The 15,727-nt window shown below is 44.1% G+C and overlaps 2 protein-coding genes and 1 long non-coding RNA gene across 4 annotated transcripts in view; 2 read left to right on the top strand and 1 right to left on the bottom strand.

The window, feature by feature from the left end:
* The window catches only part of ATP5F1C (ATP synthase F1 subunit gamma), an 11,198-nt gene extending 7,075 nt beyond the window's left edge, over positions 1 to 4,123 (top strand). Inside the window, exons 5-9 of the mRNA XM_069547193.1 lie at positions 1,353 to 1,557; positions 2,147 to 2,290; positions 2,410 to 2,474; positions 3,470 to 3,625; positions 4,023 to 4,123. Of these exons, the coding sequence (XP_069403294.1) occupies positions 1,353 to 1,557; positions 2,147 to 2,290; positions 2,410 to 2,474; positions 3,470 to 3,625; positions 4,023 to 4,123 (671 nt within the window). The remainder of the gene's footprint in view (positions 1 to 1,352; positions 1,558 to 2,146; positions 2,291 to 2,409; positions 2,475 to 3,469; positions 3,626 to 4,022) is intronic.
* Positions 3,082 to 13,843, bottom strand: LOC138417323 (uncharacterized). The gene is made up of 3 exons (XR_011248072.1): positions 13,764 to 13,843; positions 12,822 to 12,933; positions 3,082 to 3,758 (listed from the first exon to the last, which is right to left on the bottom strand). It is a non-coding gene; the product is annotated as an uncharacterized lncRNA (long non-coding RNA).
* A 45-nt stretch (positions 13,844 to 13,888) lies between these two features.
* The window catches only part of TAF3 (TATA-box binding protein associated factor 3), a 119,617-nt gene continuing 117,778 nt past the window's right edge, over positions 13,889 to 15,727 (top strand). The window contains exon 1 of one of the 2 annotated variants that reach the window (XM_069547188.1): positions 13,889 to 14,277. In XM_069547188.1, coding sequence (XP_069403289.1) covers positions 14,112 to 14,277 — 166 coding nt within the window. In that variant the 5' untranslated portion in view covers positions 13,889 to 14,111. The remainder of the gene's footprint in view (positions 14,278 to 15,727) is intronic. The other variant, XM_069547189.1, reaches the window with a different exon arrangement.

Consider the following 15,727-nt stretch of genomic DNA (forward strand, 5'->3'; position numbering starts at 1 on the left):
TCAGTCCCTGGTCAGAGAGCTTAGATCCCAATGCCTCATGGCCAAGAAACCAAAACATTGGACAGAAACAATATTGTAACAAAATCAGTAAAGACTTTTTAAAAAATAAAGATACTGTGTTTAGTTTCACTTAGCAGTATAGCAGAGACTTGTTCCGTTAGGTTTTAGCCATTTTTAAGGACACCAGCTGTTTGCTCTTATGAGTCTTGTTCTCTGCCGGGCTTAATGAAGAAATTGACTTGAATATCTGATTAGAATATTTGTGGTATAATATTAAACATTCAAGTCAAGGCTGCCAGTCAACTTCTAAGTCCTTCAAACTGAAAAAATACTGTCTGCTGGATATTAAATGGCTAATCTTTAAAATATTTAAGAACTTTAAATAGGAATTTTATTTTTATGCTGTACAATATAAAAGATAAAAAGAGACTTAAAAGGAGTATTCTCTTCACTTCCCTGAACTTTAGGGTTGAGTATGTACCTGTCTCCGCCTTTTATGGAGGGTTCTCAGGTATTGACATTTGAGAGTCCTGCTCTAACTGAAGAAGGGTAGTAGGAATTTGGTTGAAGTGGGGGCATGTGGCACCCATGAGGATGCAGTTTGCAACTAGAGAGAGCGCTGCTGAAACCATCCTGTGTTTGCACCGGAGACATGCTTCCCACGAGCTCCTCCTGACAGGTGGGCTGCTCACGCTGCATGTTCTGTGGAGGCCTGGGGCCCTCTGGCAGCCTTGCTGAGCTTGCCTTCAACTGCTCTGCAGGCCAGGAAGCTGCCGCCTCACCTTTCTTCCCACTAGTCAGACAGGCATCGCGATGTGATGGCTCTTCTGACCTTCCCGTGTCTTCTCTCAGGCGTTTTCCCAGTAAAATCCACGTGTATTGAACCCTATTTGAATCCCTGTTGGCTTCTGCTGCTTTGAAGATCAGGCCAACAAAGTGAGGCTGTTAAAAGTAACACCCAAAATAAAATGGCATCCATTATTTTAATGTCAGTAGTTTTCATAAAAGCTCGCTGTGCAGATTATATGAACAGTTCAGTAAATATTTACTCTTTGCTTTCTTGGTTGTACTCTGAAGATTTTAATTATTTAAAAATTTGGTAAGTCTAGATAAGTTGTCACTTCTCAAAGTCTGGCCTCTTTACAAGCTGTTTGATTGTACTAGTGAATTCTTTTAGTCAGTACTTAAGAAAACTTGCTGTTTAGAGACCTCTTAACAGAGATTTAGACCGTTATGGTTTTCAGCCTCTTTCTAAATAAGTGCAAAGATACTTGATAAGTAAAGGCATCATTTTGTGAATTAGGGGTTATTGCTGTATTTAGTGTAATTACACCTTTTTTTTTTTTTTGAAGCTCTGTATGAAAAGGCTGATATTAAGACTCCTGAAGACAAGAAGAAGCACCTCATCATCGGTGTGTCCTCGGACCGAGGGCTCTGTGGTGCTATTCACTCCTCGGTTGCTAAACAGATGAAAAGCGAGGCGGCCAACCTTGCAGCAGCCGGGAAGGAAGTTAAGATTATTGGAGTTGGTGACAAAATCAGGAGTATACTTCACAGGTGATATTTATACATTGTTTATGTAGAAGGCTGCAGGCACGAGTAAAGGGCAGTTTCTTTGATAGTTTATTGAAGCAAGGTGTCTTTTTGGTTGCCATTTTATAGACATGGAGAAGCTTTGTTTTGTTTCAAGTTTTATTCCAGGATATCTTAGAATGTGTAGATTTCCCTTGTTTTTCACTTGTCATTTGCTTCTCCTTCTTCCAAACCATAAATGGAATACAGTAGGAGTGTCAGAAGCTCAGGGCTTTTTTTTTTTTTTTTAATGAGGACTCTGGGGAGTTGTCATGGTCTGGAAATGCCAGAAATGAATAACAGTTAATTAGAATTGTCAGGAGAGGAGTAAAGGCAGAGAGAGAGATAAGGCGAAAAAGGCTGATTGTGAGTCCTCAGCTTTGGGCAGGCGCTGAAGGACGGGTGACCATAATAAGGTAGGGGGCACCTTAAGTCAGTGAACACCGCTGAAAAAACACTCAAAAATAAATATCTCCACTCAAAAAACACTTGATTCATAGAGTATTTTTGCCTTGTTCCCGTTGCAGAAGTATTCCTCTCAGCTGTTTCATGTGATCTCTTCGTTTTCTCATAGGACTCATTCTGACCAGTTTCTGGTGACATTCAAAGAAGTGGGGAGGAGACCCCCTACCTTTGGGGATGCATCAGTCATTGCCCTTGAGCTGTTAAATTCTGGATATGAATTTGATGAAGGGTCTATCATCTTTAACCGATTCAGGCAAGAAAAATAGTGAAATCCAGGCTTTTTTATGTTCAGATTTTTTTCAGTTGAGTGAATGTCTCCTTAATAGTGTGAAATTATAAGCTTGAATTTACATTAGTTTTTGCCATTTCTAGGTCTGTCATCTCCTACAAGACAGAAGAAAAGCCCATCTTTTCCCTTGACACCATTTCAAGTGCTGGTGAGTTTATTTTGTATGACAAGTATTTTTCCTGTGAACGAGAGATTTGCAGATGGAGGAAAACAGTATTTGTCAGGGTGGGTTTTTTCAGCAGTAACAAAAATGTTGAGCTGTTTCTATCACCATCTATTAGCAGCTTCCATGAAACCGTAAAACATTCATTGTATAAATAAATATCCATTGGGGGCCAACATTATATATGAAAGTCATCATTGCTCAGTGAAGCATTCTAGAAATAATACTCAGGAACCAATTTCATTTTCCTCTCCTATATATTATATTTCTTCTATTCTAAGAGGTACACTCTATAATGTCTCTAAAATTGAGGTGCTTCTACCAGTCAGTAGCACATCATTTTAAATTGGCTGTGTTACTTTATTTCTTCAAGGTATATAAAATAGGAATTACACGATCCTCTGCATCTTAAGTCAACGGAATACAGCCCTGTCTCACTTTACCCTAATGAAGACTTTTTGAATGCGCTGCTAAATTTCTGCTGCCTAATTGCTGAAATGCAGAGCAGACTCTAACTCTTCTACTCATATTCTCAGAAAAACTTTCCCTCTCTCGTTGTCCTGACAGTCAGATTTCTCCGATAACCACATGGTTGAGTTGGGATTTTTATATCACACTATACAAGTCTCATTTTTCTCATTAATTTCTCTATTGAAAAACACGGTCCCGGGCTGTCTGCTGGCTTAGTCCAGGGCACTCTGCTAGATGCTCTACAGAGGCTTTATACCCGTGAAATGTAGGGCTGTTACTTTAAATGTCGGCCTCTTGGGTTTTATGAAGTTAAGCATTTCAAGTAGAATACCAAGTGCTTTGTTTATACATCATGTTTTACTGAAAATCTGCTATAATCTATATTATGAAAATAGATGAAGCTTTTAGAACTGTGTCTTTTAACCAGTCTTACATTGACTTCTCTGTGATTATAAAGGATTTTTGCACCAGGAAGCTTCTTGATTAAATCAGTCTTTGCATTTCAACAGAGAGCATGAGTATCTACGATGACATTGATGCTGATGTGCTGCGGAATTACCAGGAATACAGCCTGGCTAACATCATCTACTACTCCCTGAAGGAGTCCACCACGAGTGAGCAGAGCGCCAGGATGACGGCCATGGACAACGCCAGCAAGAATGCTTGTAAGTGCCCGGCAGGCTGAGCGCATTCCTTTGCTGAGGCTGCGTGGAGGCCCTCGCTCATGTCAAAGGGTGTTAGCAATTCTGGAAGAGGAGCAGGAAAGCTGGGGTCTGGTCCTGGGCTCTGCCACTGGTCCTGTGAGGATAGAAAAATTATATTCTCCTTAAAGGAAGTAACGTCTTACTTGGTAGGAAGGAAGTGTGCAAGTACTTTAATTCTTGGAAGATACAAAAAAAAACCTATCTCTATAACGTTTTTCAAGAGGCCAGTTCTAGTACCTCAAAGGAGACAGAATCTTATTTTTGAATTAAACAACTTAGATCTCATGAATGAGTTAGTAAGCAAGGTATTCTTTTCTGGTTTTAGATCTTGTTGTCTAATCTTCTGTTTTGTTTGTAGCCGAAATGATTGACAAATTGACTCTGACATTCAATCGCACCCGCCAAGCTGTCATCACCAAGGAGCTGATAGAAATCATCTCTGGTGCTGCGGCTCTGTAAGTAACTGAGCGTTGCCTTCAGCATTCTCGTCTCACAGAGCCTGCTCGTTTATCCTTGGCACGTTTATGTCCCCTTCTCCCCTCCCATTTTTGGTCTGTTACAGAAAAAAAATGATCCATTGCTTAATCTTGTTTCCTTGATCTTAGAGTATAAAGATTTGGTGAAAATGAGATCTCTGGAGTATTTTTGATTGTTTCAGCCAAAACATTCAGGCTTAGTTTATCAGTTACTTACTGGTTTTCAGTTTGGTTTTTTATAAATCTATAAATTATTGAATGGTGGTAGGGTCAGGAAGTTTTTAACTAAGTTTTCTGTATCAGTACTGTCCTTTGATAGTTCTTAAAATACTGCTTTTCTTAAGAAAATGTCTTGGTTGTTTAGCTAGATATGTTAATGTTTATAACCAGGGTTATAGTAATGGGAAATCTATTAAAATGATTACATTGAACACCCATTACATGCCTCATATAGTGCTAAAGGGTGGGATCCTTTGTCCCAAGGCGTTTACATCCGAATAGGATAAGAAAACGTAGACAGTTGTGCAGAAAGATAAAATGTGTATTAAGTTATCTTTGACTCATTCTCTCACCTCCTGCTAGTTGGTCACCAAATTCTCTAAATCTTACCTTCTAAATATCCCTTGACTTTCTCCCCTTTATGCCCTCAGAACGCATCTTTGTCATTTCTCTCCCAAATTAGAAAATATATATTTTTTAAGTGGCACATGCTTTTTCCTGAAATGTCATTCTTTTTTTCCCCTGCACCCTTAATCCTCCACCTGACTGACTCTGTTTGTCCTTCATAACGGAGCTGGGGGACTCCTTTCCCCCAGAAAACCCTCCTTTGTGGTGTGAGTGGGGCTATTTCCCGCGTTTCCCTCCATCACAGCACTTACACCATGTTATTAGGAACTGCCCCTAGGTTTGTCTGTGTCCTGTGGCTGGAGAGGGGCCATGTCTCGTTCACTTGTAGCTTCATCACCTGGCATGCACTTCCTTAGTAAATATTTGTGGTCTGAATGAATGATGAGCCATCAGTGTATTAAGAACTGGAATTTTAGAAGAGACAGAAATAACACTTTGCTGAATATATGAATACCTGGGTCCAGGTTTAAGACTCGGGGAAAGGTTCATCGCTAAGGTGACATAGAGATTGGTCCTTTTTGTCTCTGGAGGATGGAAATGGGCAGGATTCTAGAGACACACACAATCTGGTTGAGACCATTCTGTCAGTGTTGGTTGGCTCCATCAGCTCTGCTGTCCTAAACAGCCTTCCTTCTCTTATTTTGCTTTCAAGCCTGCGTATAAGCTATCTGCCCTCCTGGCCACTACTGCTCTGTTAGCATCAGCGTCCAGGCAGTGATGAGTGGTCCTGCCACTTAGCAGCTTGACAGACATGGTTAAGATGCTCTCCCTGCAACACAGTTGTTTTCTATGACATGCGAGCTGGGATGGGGTTGAGCAGGTGTATTATTCGTGTCCTCCTTGCTGTGCATCTGCTGCTTCTCCAGTGGCAAGTGTGCTGAGGCCTGGGGGAAAGAACTGCACTCTGAAGGTCTGGGGGCTGTGAGACGCAGAGAGCCAGGGGAAAGAGCAGTGGATGCTCAGAATAAATGGAGGCTACAGGCTCTGCAGAGTGGAGGACCCGGCTCTTGGTTAGGAATGTGGGGACCTGACTGAAAGTAGCAAATGCAGAGAAATGAGAAGGACATTGGGACACAAAGAATGAGAATTTTAATAATAGTTCAAATAACTGGAAATTGCCTGTTCAGTTTTCACTTTCTAGAAAGGCAGGCTAAATCCTTTATTAAAAGTTAGCTGTGCAAACCTTAATAGTCCTCATGATGGATTATTTATATGAAATGAACTTGCATGCTCTGTAACCTATCAGCTCTTCTGCTTAAAGACTAGTATTTAATACAAACACATTTGGCTATTTGGTAATAAAAGGCATGAGTAAACCATATTTGAGGTGCCAAGTGTTAGTTGCTAGCTTAAATTAAAATATATATATATACTACTTATAGCAAAATTGTGGTTTAAAGTGTGCTTTCATAGTCCTGCCTACTTGCATGAACATGGTTTTATTACTTTAGCCAGATTCAGGTCTGTAATGTTTCGTAACAATTAGTGACTCTGTTTTAAGGAACTCTTTTGGTAAGTATTTATGTGATACAAGGTAGTGAATGAGGAAATGGGCTTTCCTAGTTGGAAACTGTACACGATTAACCCGCATGGATTGCTTCCTGACCTGCTTGTTTTCTGTTTGTGTTTTTCTTCTAACATAATAACCCAGGGAGTAATGGAAATCAAGCTTCATCCTCAGACAAGAGGTAAAGTGGTAATATTCCACACCCTCCCCCCATCCCATTAGAAAAGAAACCCAGTCAGAGAGAATTGAAACTAATTCAGCAACAGGGAAACTGATTTCTTGGGAGATGAGACTGGCTGGCCATTAGGGCAGCAGTCAGATCGTGGGATCACATGGCTGATGCTAGGGGTCTTTTTTTTTTCCTTCTTCAAATATATTAAATAAACTACAAGGATAAAGAATCAGCATTCCTTTGCAGTACTAAAAACAGGCTGGTGAAGAACAGTGGTTCTCAGACTTCCTGGTCTCAGAACCCCTTGATGTCTGACTCCACAGAAGACAGATCAGTCCTCTCCATTTCTCTATTCATTCTGTTCTGACATTGCACATCACGTAGGTTCTGGAAAACTCCACCATGTACTCTTGAGAATGAGAATAAAACAGGCAAGCAGCATTGTTACAGAAATTAGTTTTGCCCTCACAGACCCCGTGAAAAGGTCCCTAGACCAAAATTTGAGAACCACTAGTGCAGAGTAACAGTTTATTATGTAGAGTCAGTTCAAGTCCCACTTAGATACATATTATCTCTTGATATGTTTAATTTCCAAAAAAAAAAATTGTTTGATTTTTATTTGTTGTATACTTTTATTTTTCAGGTAAAGAAGAATTCAGCAAGCTGATTTTGTTGTTAGCTTACTGCTGTCCTTGTCAGAAGAATTTGTTGGTCCATTGTTCAGATTACTAAAGACAGCAAGATATTTGTAAATTATCTTACAATAAATGACTCAACATAAAATCACTGCTTTTTTTATTATTATAGAACAACCATTTTCAAAATGAGATCTTACAACACTTCAAAATATTAACATACTTGTATTAAAATTTCTTAGTAAGAAGCCAGTTGAAGAGGCTCTTGTGATTTTTTGGTTTCCTAACAGACATGGAAAGCCTGGCTTCTGAGGGGTCACAGAGTGGAAGGAAGAGGTGCCAGCCACATCCCCAACCCAGGCCTCCCTGCCTGTCACCCTCAGAGGACCACCAGCGCAAGGCAACATTGCCATGTCTGAGTCATTCACTATTTCTTGTATAGAGAGTGGAGAATTCCAGGGACATACTGACTCTAAATAAATGTTTAAATCTTTTCCAAGGACTGAGAAACATTTCAGTAGGATATTCACTTCACATTCACATTTAGATAGCCATTAACTTTGGGCACCTGAGCTATTCTACAGAACGAGCTGGCCCTGCCAAAATGTTGGGATTTTTTTTTCCTATTTAAGAGGATTTAGGGCTACAGTCCATGGGGTTGCAAAGAGTCAGACATGACTGAGCGACTAACACTTTAACTTTTTTCGGGTTTTTTAATTGCAAAAGTAATACAGGAATTACAAGAGACGACATAACTATAAAAAATATACATAAAGCCCATCGACAACACTTTATATTACTCTTTTAAAACCATTAAGGTTAGAAGGGAAAGATAAACTGAACAGAATCTCAGTGTCATTTTCTAGCTTCCCTGAAATGATATAAGAGCCATTTTGATTTCTGAGTTTTTGTGATACTTGTTTTCCTCTGAAAACTTAGGTCTCTACCTGTGTTGCTTTGAAATGTTGCCACAATGATTGTTAATAAGCATCTTTGGGCAAGTCTCTGCACATTTGGATTAGTACTTAATTGGAAGTGGGATGATCAATGACTCAGACTGTGTATTGGGTTGCCAAAAAAGTTCATTTGGGTTTTTCCATAAGCTTTTCCATGTTAAGCATGGAGCATAAACTTTGGGGCAAATTGGGTTAGAATCTTAGTTCAGCCCTTACCAGCTGTGTGACCTTGGGTGAGTTAATCTTTCAGTTTTATCATCTGTAAAATAATTAAAATAGGACTTACCTTATAGGGTTATGAGGACTACATGAATCAGTATTTGCAAAATACTTAGAATCTGACATGGGATGAGTGCTGTAACTGTTTAAATGTTACCTGATACAGTTAAGTGATCATGTTTACTGATCTGTGTGTTAGCACTCTTAAATTCTGAAGATACGATAATATACTCCTCTATAGGAGCTTACAGTCTGGTGCAAAGACATAATGAAAAAAAAATAAGGCTTTTGGGTATAGTGAAAGTGTTTGTCGCTCAGTCATGTCCAACTCTCTGGCTCCTCTGTCCATGGAATTCTCCAGGCAGGAATACTGGAGTGGGTTGCCATTCCCTTCTCCAGGGGATCTTCCTGACCTAGGGATCGAACCCAGGTCTTCTTCATTGCAGGCAGATTCTTTACCATCTAAGGCACCAGGTAAAAAAATCCCCCGAGGAGGACTTGTCTGGTGATCCAGAAGTTAAGACCTACATGGTTCCACTGCAGGGGACCAGGGTTCCACCACTGGTTGGGGAACTAAGATCCCATATGTCCCGTGGCCAAACAATCGGGCTTTATTAACAATTATAAAAATATTGAGGAAAGACATTTGCAATACAAATTTGAATATAGTATTTTTTTAAACATCCATAAATCAGACAAAACCCATTTTAAGAAAAATGAGTTGAAAAAAGCTCAGTTTACAATAACTTAGATGAATGTCCAGGGAATTATGGTGAGAATTCTGAAAGATTATATGACAAAACTTTAGAAGAGGAGAATAGTTGTTGTCAGAGATTAGAGATGGGAGCAATAGGAAGGCTGGGATGGGTATCAAAGGACAGTGAGGAAGATCCTTGTATTAGACAAAAGACTGGGACATCCTATTAAGACACCTGTCCTGGACTTTGCAAAAAAGTAAATGTCATGAAAGACCAAAAAACCAACAAGCAAAAGACAAAACAACTGGTGGGATTGGCCTTACCAAGAGAGGAAAACAAATTTGCTGGTGGTCCAGTGGTTAGGACTCCAGTGGCGTTCACTGCCTTGGAGCTGGGTTTGATCCCTGGTTGGGACTGACTAACCTGTAAGGCGCTTGGCATGACCGAGAAAAAAAACAACCAAGTGCAATGAATGAGTCTTGAATAGGTCAGAGATTTAAAAAAAGGCTATAAAAGACTTGGGAACAATGGTAAAATTTAAGTATGCTACTTCACATTGGGTCAGGTTACTGTATCAATCTTGTGTTTGTTTTATGTGATAGTTTGGATGGTGGGGTAATGGAAGTTGAGATACACTTCAAGGATCCTCCCTTCAGCTGGGCTGAAGGAAGTATTCCCTTAGCTTCCGAGAATTCTGGCAGCACACAGCCCTCAGCTGTCAAAGCTCATTGGAACTGCCTCAGCTGGAGACCACCTTGCCCACGGTCATGGCCCCACTCCTGGGCAGCCCACACCCATGGCCTGATCACCGTGGGAGTAAAGCCATGCCCCCTTGCCTGAGCTCTGGACAGTTTTAAAACTCTCTGTGGGGTTTGCTGAGGTCTTCCCTGAGGATGGGCTGCAGCTCAGCGTCTCCCTCCCCAGCTGGACTCCTTCCCTTCATCCAGGCAGTGATCTCAAGAGCATCCCTACGCTAGTCTCCATCTCAGACCCTGCTTCTGAGATCTGTCTCAGAACACACTTCGGGAGTGGGAGCGGGTCTGACTTGGGACCGTGCTCACAGGAAGGGTTTGAAGGAGCGGATGCTAGGACAGAACTTGGGAGTTGGCTCAGCCCCTCGGCCACCACAAAGACTGCCTTGGGAGTGGTAGATGGAACACAAAGAGCCCCAGGCACGAGGTGGATCCCGAACGTGCAAGTTGGTACAACCCCCACGCTGGTTCCCTGGCTTCTGGGTAAGAACTATGGCAGTGGGAAGGCGGAGGGCAAATTTTTCAGACTGGTTAAACTGATGTAACAGGGCTTCCCTGATAGCTCAGTTGGTAAAGAATCTGCCTGCATTGCGGGAGACTCCAGTTTGATTCCTGGGTTGAGAAGATCTGCTGGAGAAGGGATAGGCTACCCACTCCAGTATTCTTGGGCTTCCCTTGTGGTTCAGCTGGTAAAAGAATCAGGCTGCAATGCGGGAGACCTGGGTTTGATCCCTGGGTTGGGAAGATCCCCTGGAGAAGGGAAATGCTCCCCTCTCCAGTATTCTGGCTTGGAGAATTCCATGGACTATACAGCCCATGGGGTTGCTAAGAGTCAGACATGACTGAACTTTCCCTTCCATTGGGGGTCGGGGGAGGCAGAAGTCAGTGGTACACTTAAAGACTTGAAGAAGTTGGTGTGTGCACACTCAGTCCCTCAGTAGCTCAGTTGCGTCCAACTCTGCCATCGCTCGGACAGTAAGTAGCCTGCCAGGTTCCTCTGTCCATGGCATTTCCTAGGCAAGAATACAGGAGTGGGTTGCCATTTCCTTCTCCAGGAAGGAAATTCAGTCCCAACCCAGGGATTGAATCTGTGTCTCCTTTATCGGCAGGTGGGTTCTTTATCCCTGAGCCACCCGGGAAGCCCAGGGGTTGGGAGAGGGGCAAAATCAGGGAAAGGGATTCAGGGGGACAAACTGCCAAGTATGAAATAAAACACAAAAATGTAATACAAAGCACAGAGAATGCAGCCAATATTTTACAATAACTGATGCCCAATGTGGTGGTGTTATAAGGTGGGGACTTTGGGAAGGTCAGGAGAGTGTAGCCCTCATTAATGAGATTAATGCTGTAATGAAAGAGATCCAACAGAGCTCCCCGGCTCCTCCCACCTTGTGAGGATACAAGCTGAGAATTCTGTGCCCCAGGAGAGGGCCCTCACCCGACAATGCTGCACCCTGGTCTCAGATTTCCAGCCTCCAGAACTGTGAGAAATAATGTGGATAAATGACCCAGTCTGAGTTATGGCAGCCAGAAGGGACTAATACAGTACAGGCTAGCTTAACGCACTGCCCACTCCCCTGCAGGACTGAAGGCTTCCGTGTTCCCTGGAATTGTCTCATATCATATGCTCTCCTCAGGTAACGACTTGCCAAAATGGGAATATAAAGGTCCAGCCCCTTTGTTCCAACTCAGGACAGAGGTGAAGGGTCAATCCCAAGTTAGAGCTCCCTGTGGGATTGCCTGAGGTCCCTCTGAAAAGTGCATTGGAAACCCCTTTGCTTGTACAGATGTAGACTCTAGGAGCACTGGGTAAACCTGCAGGTCAATCTCCACCTCAGAACTGGAGAACTGAATCCATGATACACGGTTACGGAGGGGAATGTCCTTCTCTGAGGAGATACATGCTGGAGTATTTCTGGGTTAAATGTCAAGATGTTTGCAATTTATTTTCAAACTATTCTGAAAAAAACGAGTCCTGTATGTATGGATGTATATAGTAAGTGTGGCAAGATATTTACAATTGGTGAATCTAGGTGATGTGTGTTCCTGTGTTTGTACTTCTGTTTCAATGTTTCTGTAGGTTTGAAAATCTCCAAAATAAAATATTAAGAGGTTGAAACACACAGAAAGGCGATATAAGAGGTGTAAAAGGAATTTCGAGAAGTATTAACAGAACAGAAGAGAGTAGGGTGTCATGAGGTCCAAGAGTTTCAAAATTAAGATAGTGCCAACATTATCAAATTGCTACAAAATGGTCAAGCAAGGATAGGACTGAAGTGTCCCAGAGATTTAGCATCCAGAAGGTCCTTGATAATCTTTGGGACAGGGCTGTCAGTGGAGAAAAACAAAGGCACACTGCCGCCTACTAAACTGCTCATTGTCTGCAGGTTGTCGTTTAGCTGCAGTATCATATTTTCCATTCTGTTGGTTTCAGTTCAGTTCAGGTTTACTGGGACTTAAAAAAATTGAATATTATGTTCAAAGTTCTGGAATGGTCCCTAAAAGGAGAAGGTAGAGTCATGGAGCAACTCACAATTTATTGAAGAGGCACATTAACTCAAATACTAAATGCACTGTGATAGGTTCAAGAACAGAGGAACACAGCATAGAGGAGGGGAGGAAGGAACACTCCAGAAGCTTTTAGAAGAAAAAAGCAAAAACGGGTAAAGACTGAGTAGGTGAGTCAATACAGCCTGGCTTCCTATAGGCTGAATCTAGCTTAAATGTGGGATTAGTTTGGCTTGCAAATGTATTCCCAGGACTTCCCTGGTGGCATGTACAGTGAATAAGAATTTGCCTGCCAATGCAGGGGACAGGGGTTTGATCCCTGGTTCAGGAAGATTCCAGGTGCCAAAAAGCAACTGAGCCCATGAGCACAACTACTGAGCCCACTCTCTGGAGCCCTAGAGTCACAACTACTGAAGCCTAGAGCCTGTGCTCTGCACCAAGAGGAGCCGCCTCAACGAGAAGCCCACACACCACAATCAAGACCCAGCTCAGCCAAATAAATAGAATAAAAATTTTTTAATGTATCTCAATAGTTAAAAATATTGATCGAGCTACTGATCACAAAACCCCGACTTCCTGCAGCTCCCTAAGATCTGGTAGCCCTTACCTGGAGTGGGGAATCTAGGGCAGGCAACAGTTCTTCATACACCCAGCTGGATTTAAGGACTTTGACCTCCGTAGGCAACTGAGTCCTCTCTTCCTTTGCCAGATCCTAGACGCTGGTGAGAAGGCAAAGGCACCCCACTTCAATACTCTTGCCTGGAAAATCCCATGGACGGAGGAGCCTGGTGGGCTGCAGTCCACGGGGTCGCGAAGAGTCGGACACAACTGAGCGACTTCCCTTTCACTTTTCACTTTCATGCATTGGAGAAGGAAATGGCAACCCACTCCAGTGTTCTTGCCTGGAGAATCCCAGGGATGGGGGAGCCTGGTGGGCTGCCGTCTATGAGGTCGCATAGAATCGGACACGACTGAAGCGACTTAGCAGCAGCAGCAGCAGCAGCAGACGCTGGTGAAGGGAACACTGGCAAACTCTTGCCCACCAGCATGCCACCCGTTTCGGTAAATAAAATTTTATCGGAACCAGGGCTGCGATTTGAAAGAGGTGCCCCGAGACAGGAAAGGGGCAGGGTAGTAGCTCGGATTTTTAAATAATTGTGTTAAAATACTAGTAATTTTCATTGTTTTCTGCTGTCCCCTTAAACTGTGGTGGTCAGCGCCAAACAGGCCACATCTTACACCCTGCCCTACTGTGAAGGGTTTCGAATGACATGATTAACCGCTTGGACCTGATTTAATCTATACAATGGTAAACAGATCTTTTTTTTTTTTTTTTTAGCAGAGGCGTGATTAGATTCGCGACTGTACGTTTCCACGCCCCTAAATCCCACCCTTACATTTACAGCCTCTCGGGTTCTCACTTCTCTCTAACACCCACATCCTGGCTCCTTCTTCGGGCCCTGAACCACTGACGGTGCCCTCCCCAGTCCCCTCCGAGAGAGTACCCCAGGAGGCCCCAGGAACCTGCCTCCTCTGGCGCATCCCTCACCTGCGCCCCGCGCCGCCGTTTCCTGCATCCTTCCAGGCCCGAGAGTCAACACCGGGACCATCGCTCTGCTACAACGGGGCGGAGCTTCCGCATCGGCCCGCTCCTCACTCGGCTAGTGCTGCCTCGCCCCGGCGACCATCCAGCGGGAGGCGGAGCAAGTCCAAAATGGCGGCTCTCAGGCTGGCGCGCTCCGTGCTGCTGAGGCTTTGAGGTGGTCGCCGGGGGTCGGAGGGGGACGATTTCCCCGCCGCGGAGGCCTTGGAGAATGAATCGGGGGCCCTGCTAAGGCTAGGCGGCGGAGGTGGAGAGAAGTGGCGGCACGGACTGCGGTGGAGTCCACGGAGCGGGATGTGCGAGAGTTACTCCAGGTCGTTGTTGAGGGTCTCGGTGGCGCAGATCTGCCAGGCGCTGGGCTGGGACTCGGTGCAACTGAGCGCCTGCCACCTTCTCACGGACGTGCTGCAACGCTACCTGCAGCAGCTGGGACGGGGCTGCCACCGGTACTCGGAGCTGTGTGAGTACGGGGCTGGGGACGGGAGGCTGCCTGGCCGGTCACGAGTGACACCTCCGCGCTCCCGTGTGCTCTCCCGGCGTCCGGGAGGTGTTGGTCCTTCGCCCTCACCCCGCGATCGGGTGTCTTCTCGCCCCCTGACGCTCCTCCGCTCCCACTGCCCGTGGAAACTCGAGTCATCCCTCTGCTGCCTCTTCGCCAGCCGCTAACTTATCCCGCGTGCAGCAGGAGCCGGGTCCCCGCTCCCAGCTCCACACCCTCTGCCCTCCTCTCTGATCTGGACATCGGCCTTAATCATCGTCTCCTTTGGCAGCGTGCAGAACCCCCTCCAGAACGCCTTACAGCCTCTGTTAGTTTGGTCCTTTCCCTCCCCTTGCCCGCAAACTACTACAACTAGTTGTCACAGGCGCTCCGTCTACCGGCCGTTTCTTACAAGCCTGGCCGTTCTTCAGCTCCTGACAACACAGACTCGTTGACAGCTCTGCTCCGTTAGGGACACTGCCTCTTCTTTCTGTTTCTGTTCGTTTCACGGGCAGCATCTCTACCAACTTGGTCAGTTTCACTTATGTTCACTTTCATTTACGTCTCAATTGATTTCCTCCTCGTCTGTATTTTTATGTCAGTGGTTATCAGAGTGTGGTAGAGAGATCATAGGCAGTTTACAAGCTTCCCCAGGTAGTCTGGGCTACAGCAGATGGTTTTTAAGTGAATATCTGGTAGTACCTGTTCTTTAGTGGCTAAGTCATGTCTGACTCTTTTGTGACTCCCTGGGCTGGATCCCGCCAAACTCCCGTGTCCATGGGGTTTCCCAGGCAAGAAGACTGAAGTGGATTGCCTTTTCCTCCTCCAGGGGGTCTTCCCCAGCCCAGTGACCAAACTGGCAGTCTCCTGCCTTAGCTGGTGGATTCTTTACCACGGGACCACCAGGGAAGCCCCAGGAGTATCTATAGCTGGTGGCATTTACAAAATTGGAATCTTTAATAGGTGCAACACATCATCTCATTGATAAGAAGTTTGCGTGTGGAGAGGGAACTGACTGACCCTCACTGAAGTTTCAGGGCATTATTTTTGAGGTGGTAAGCTGGAGAACCTGGTGAAGTGTTTCATGCAACATTTTGTTTTGTTAAGGTGGTTACTCCACTGAAAAATTGACACCCTTAGATACACTTTACTTCTTAGGTCCCAATTTCCATACCAACTTCCATCGTCCTATCAGAATAACCTGTCAGTCACGCCATAACACAAACCTGACTGTGTCATTCTTAAAAATATTCCAGTTAGTTACAGGCTGGGAATCCGAGCTCTCTAGCAGCACGCGCTTGCCTTTGTGAGCTCACATTTTCTTACTTTCTGCTGGCCTATCATCCACGGATAGCATGACTTCTGTTTTGAGATTCACTTATCATTTTGCTTTAGGAAACTCATCATATCTCTTCTCATAATTCTGTGTATA

Source organism: Ovis canadensis, chromosome 13, assembly GCF_042477335.2.
Source record: "Ovis canadensis isolate MfBH-ARS-UI-01 breed Bighorn chromosome 13, ARS-UI_OviCan_v2, whole genome shotgun sequence".
Classification (NCBI taxonomy): domain Eukaryota; kingdom Metazoa; phylum Chordata; class Mammalia; order Artiodactyla; family Bovidae; genus Ovis; species Ovis canadensis.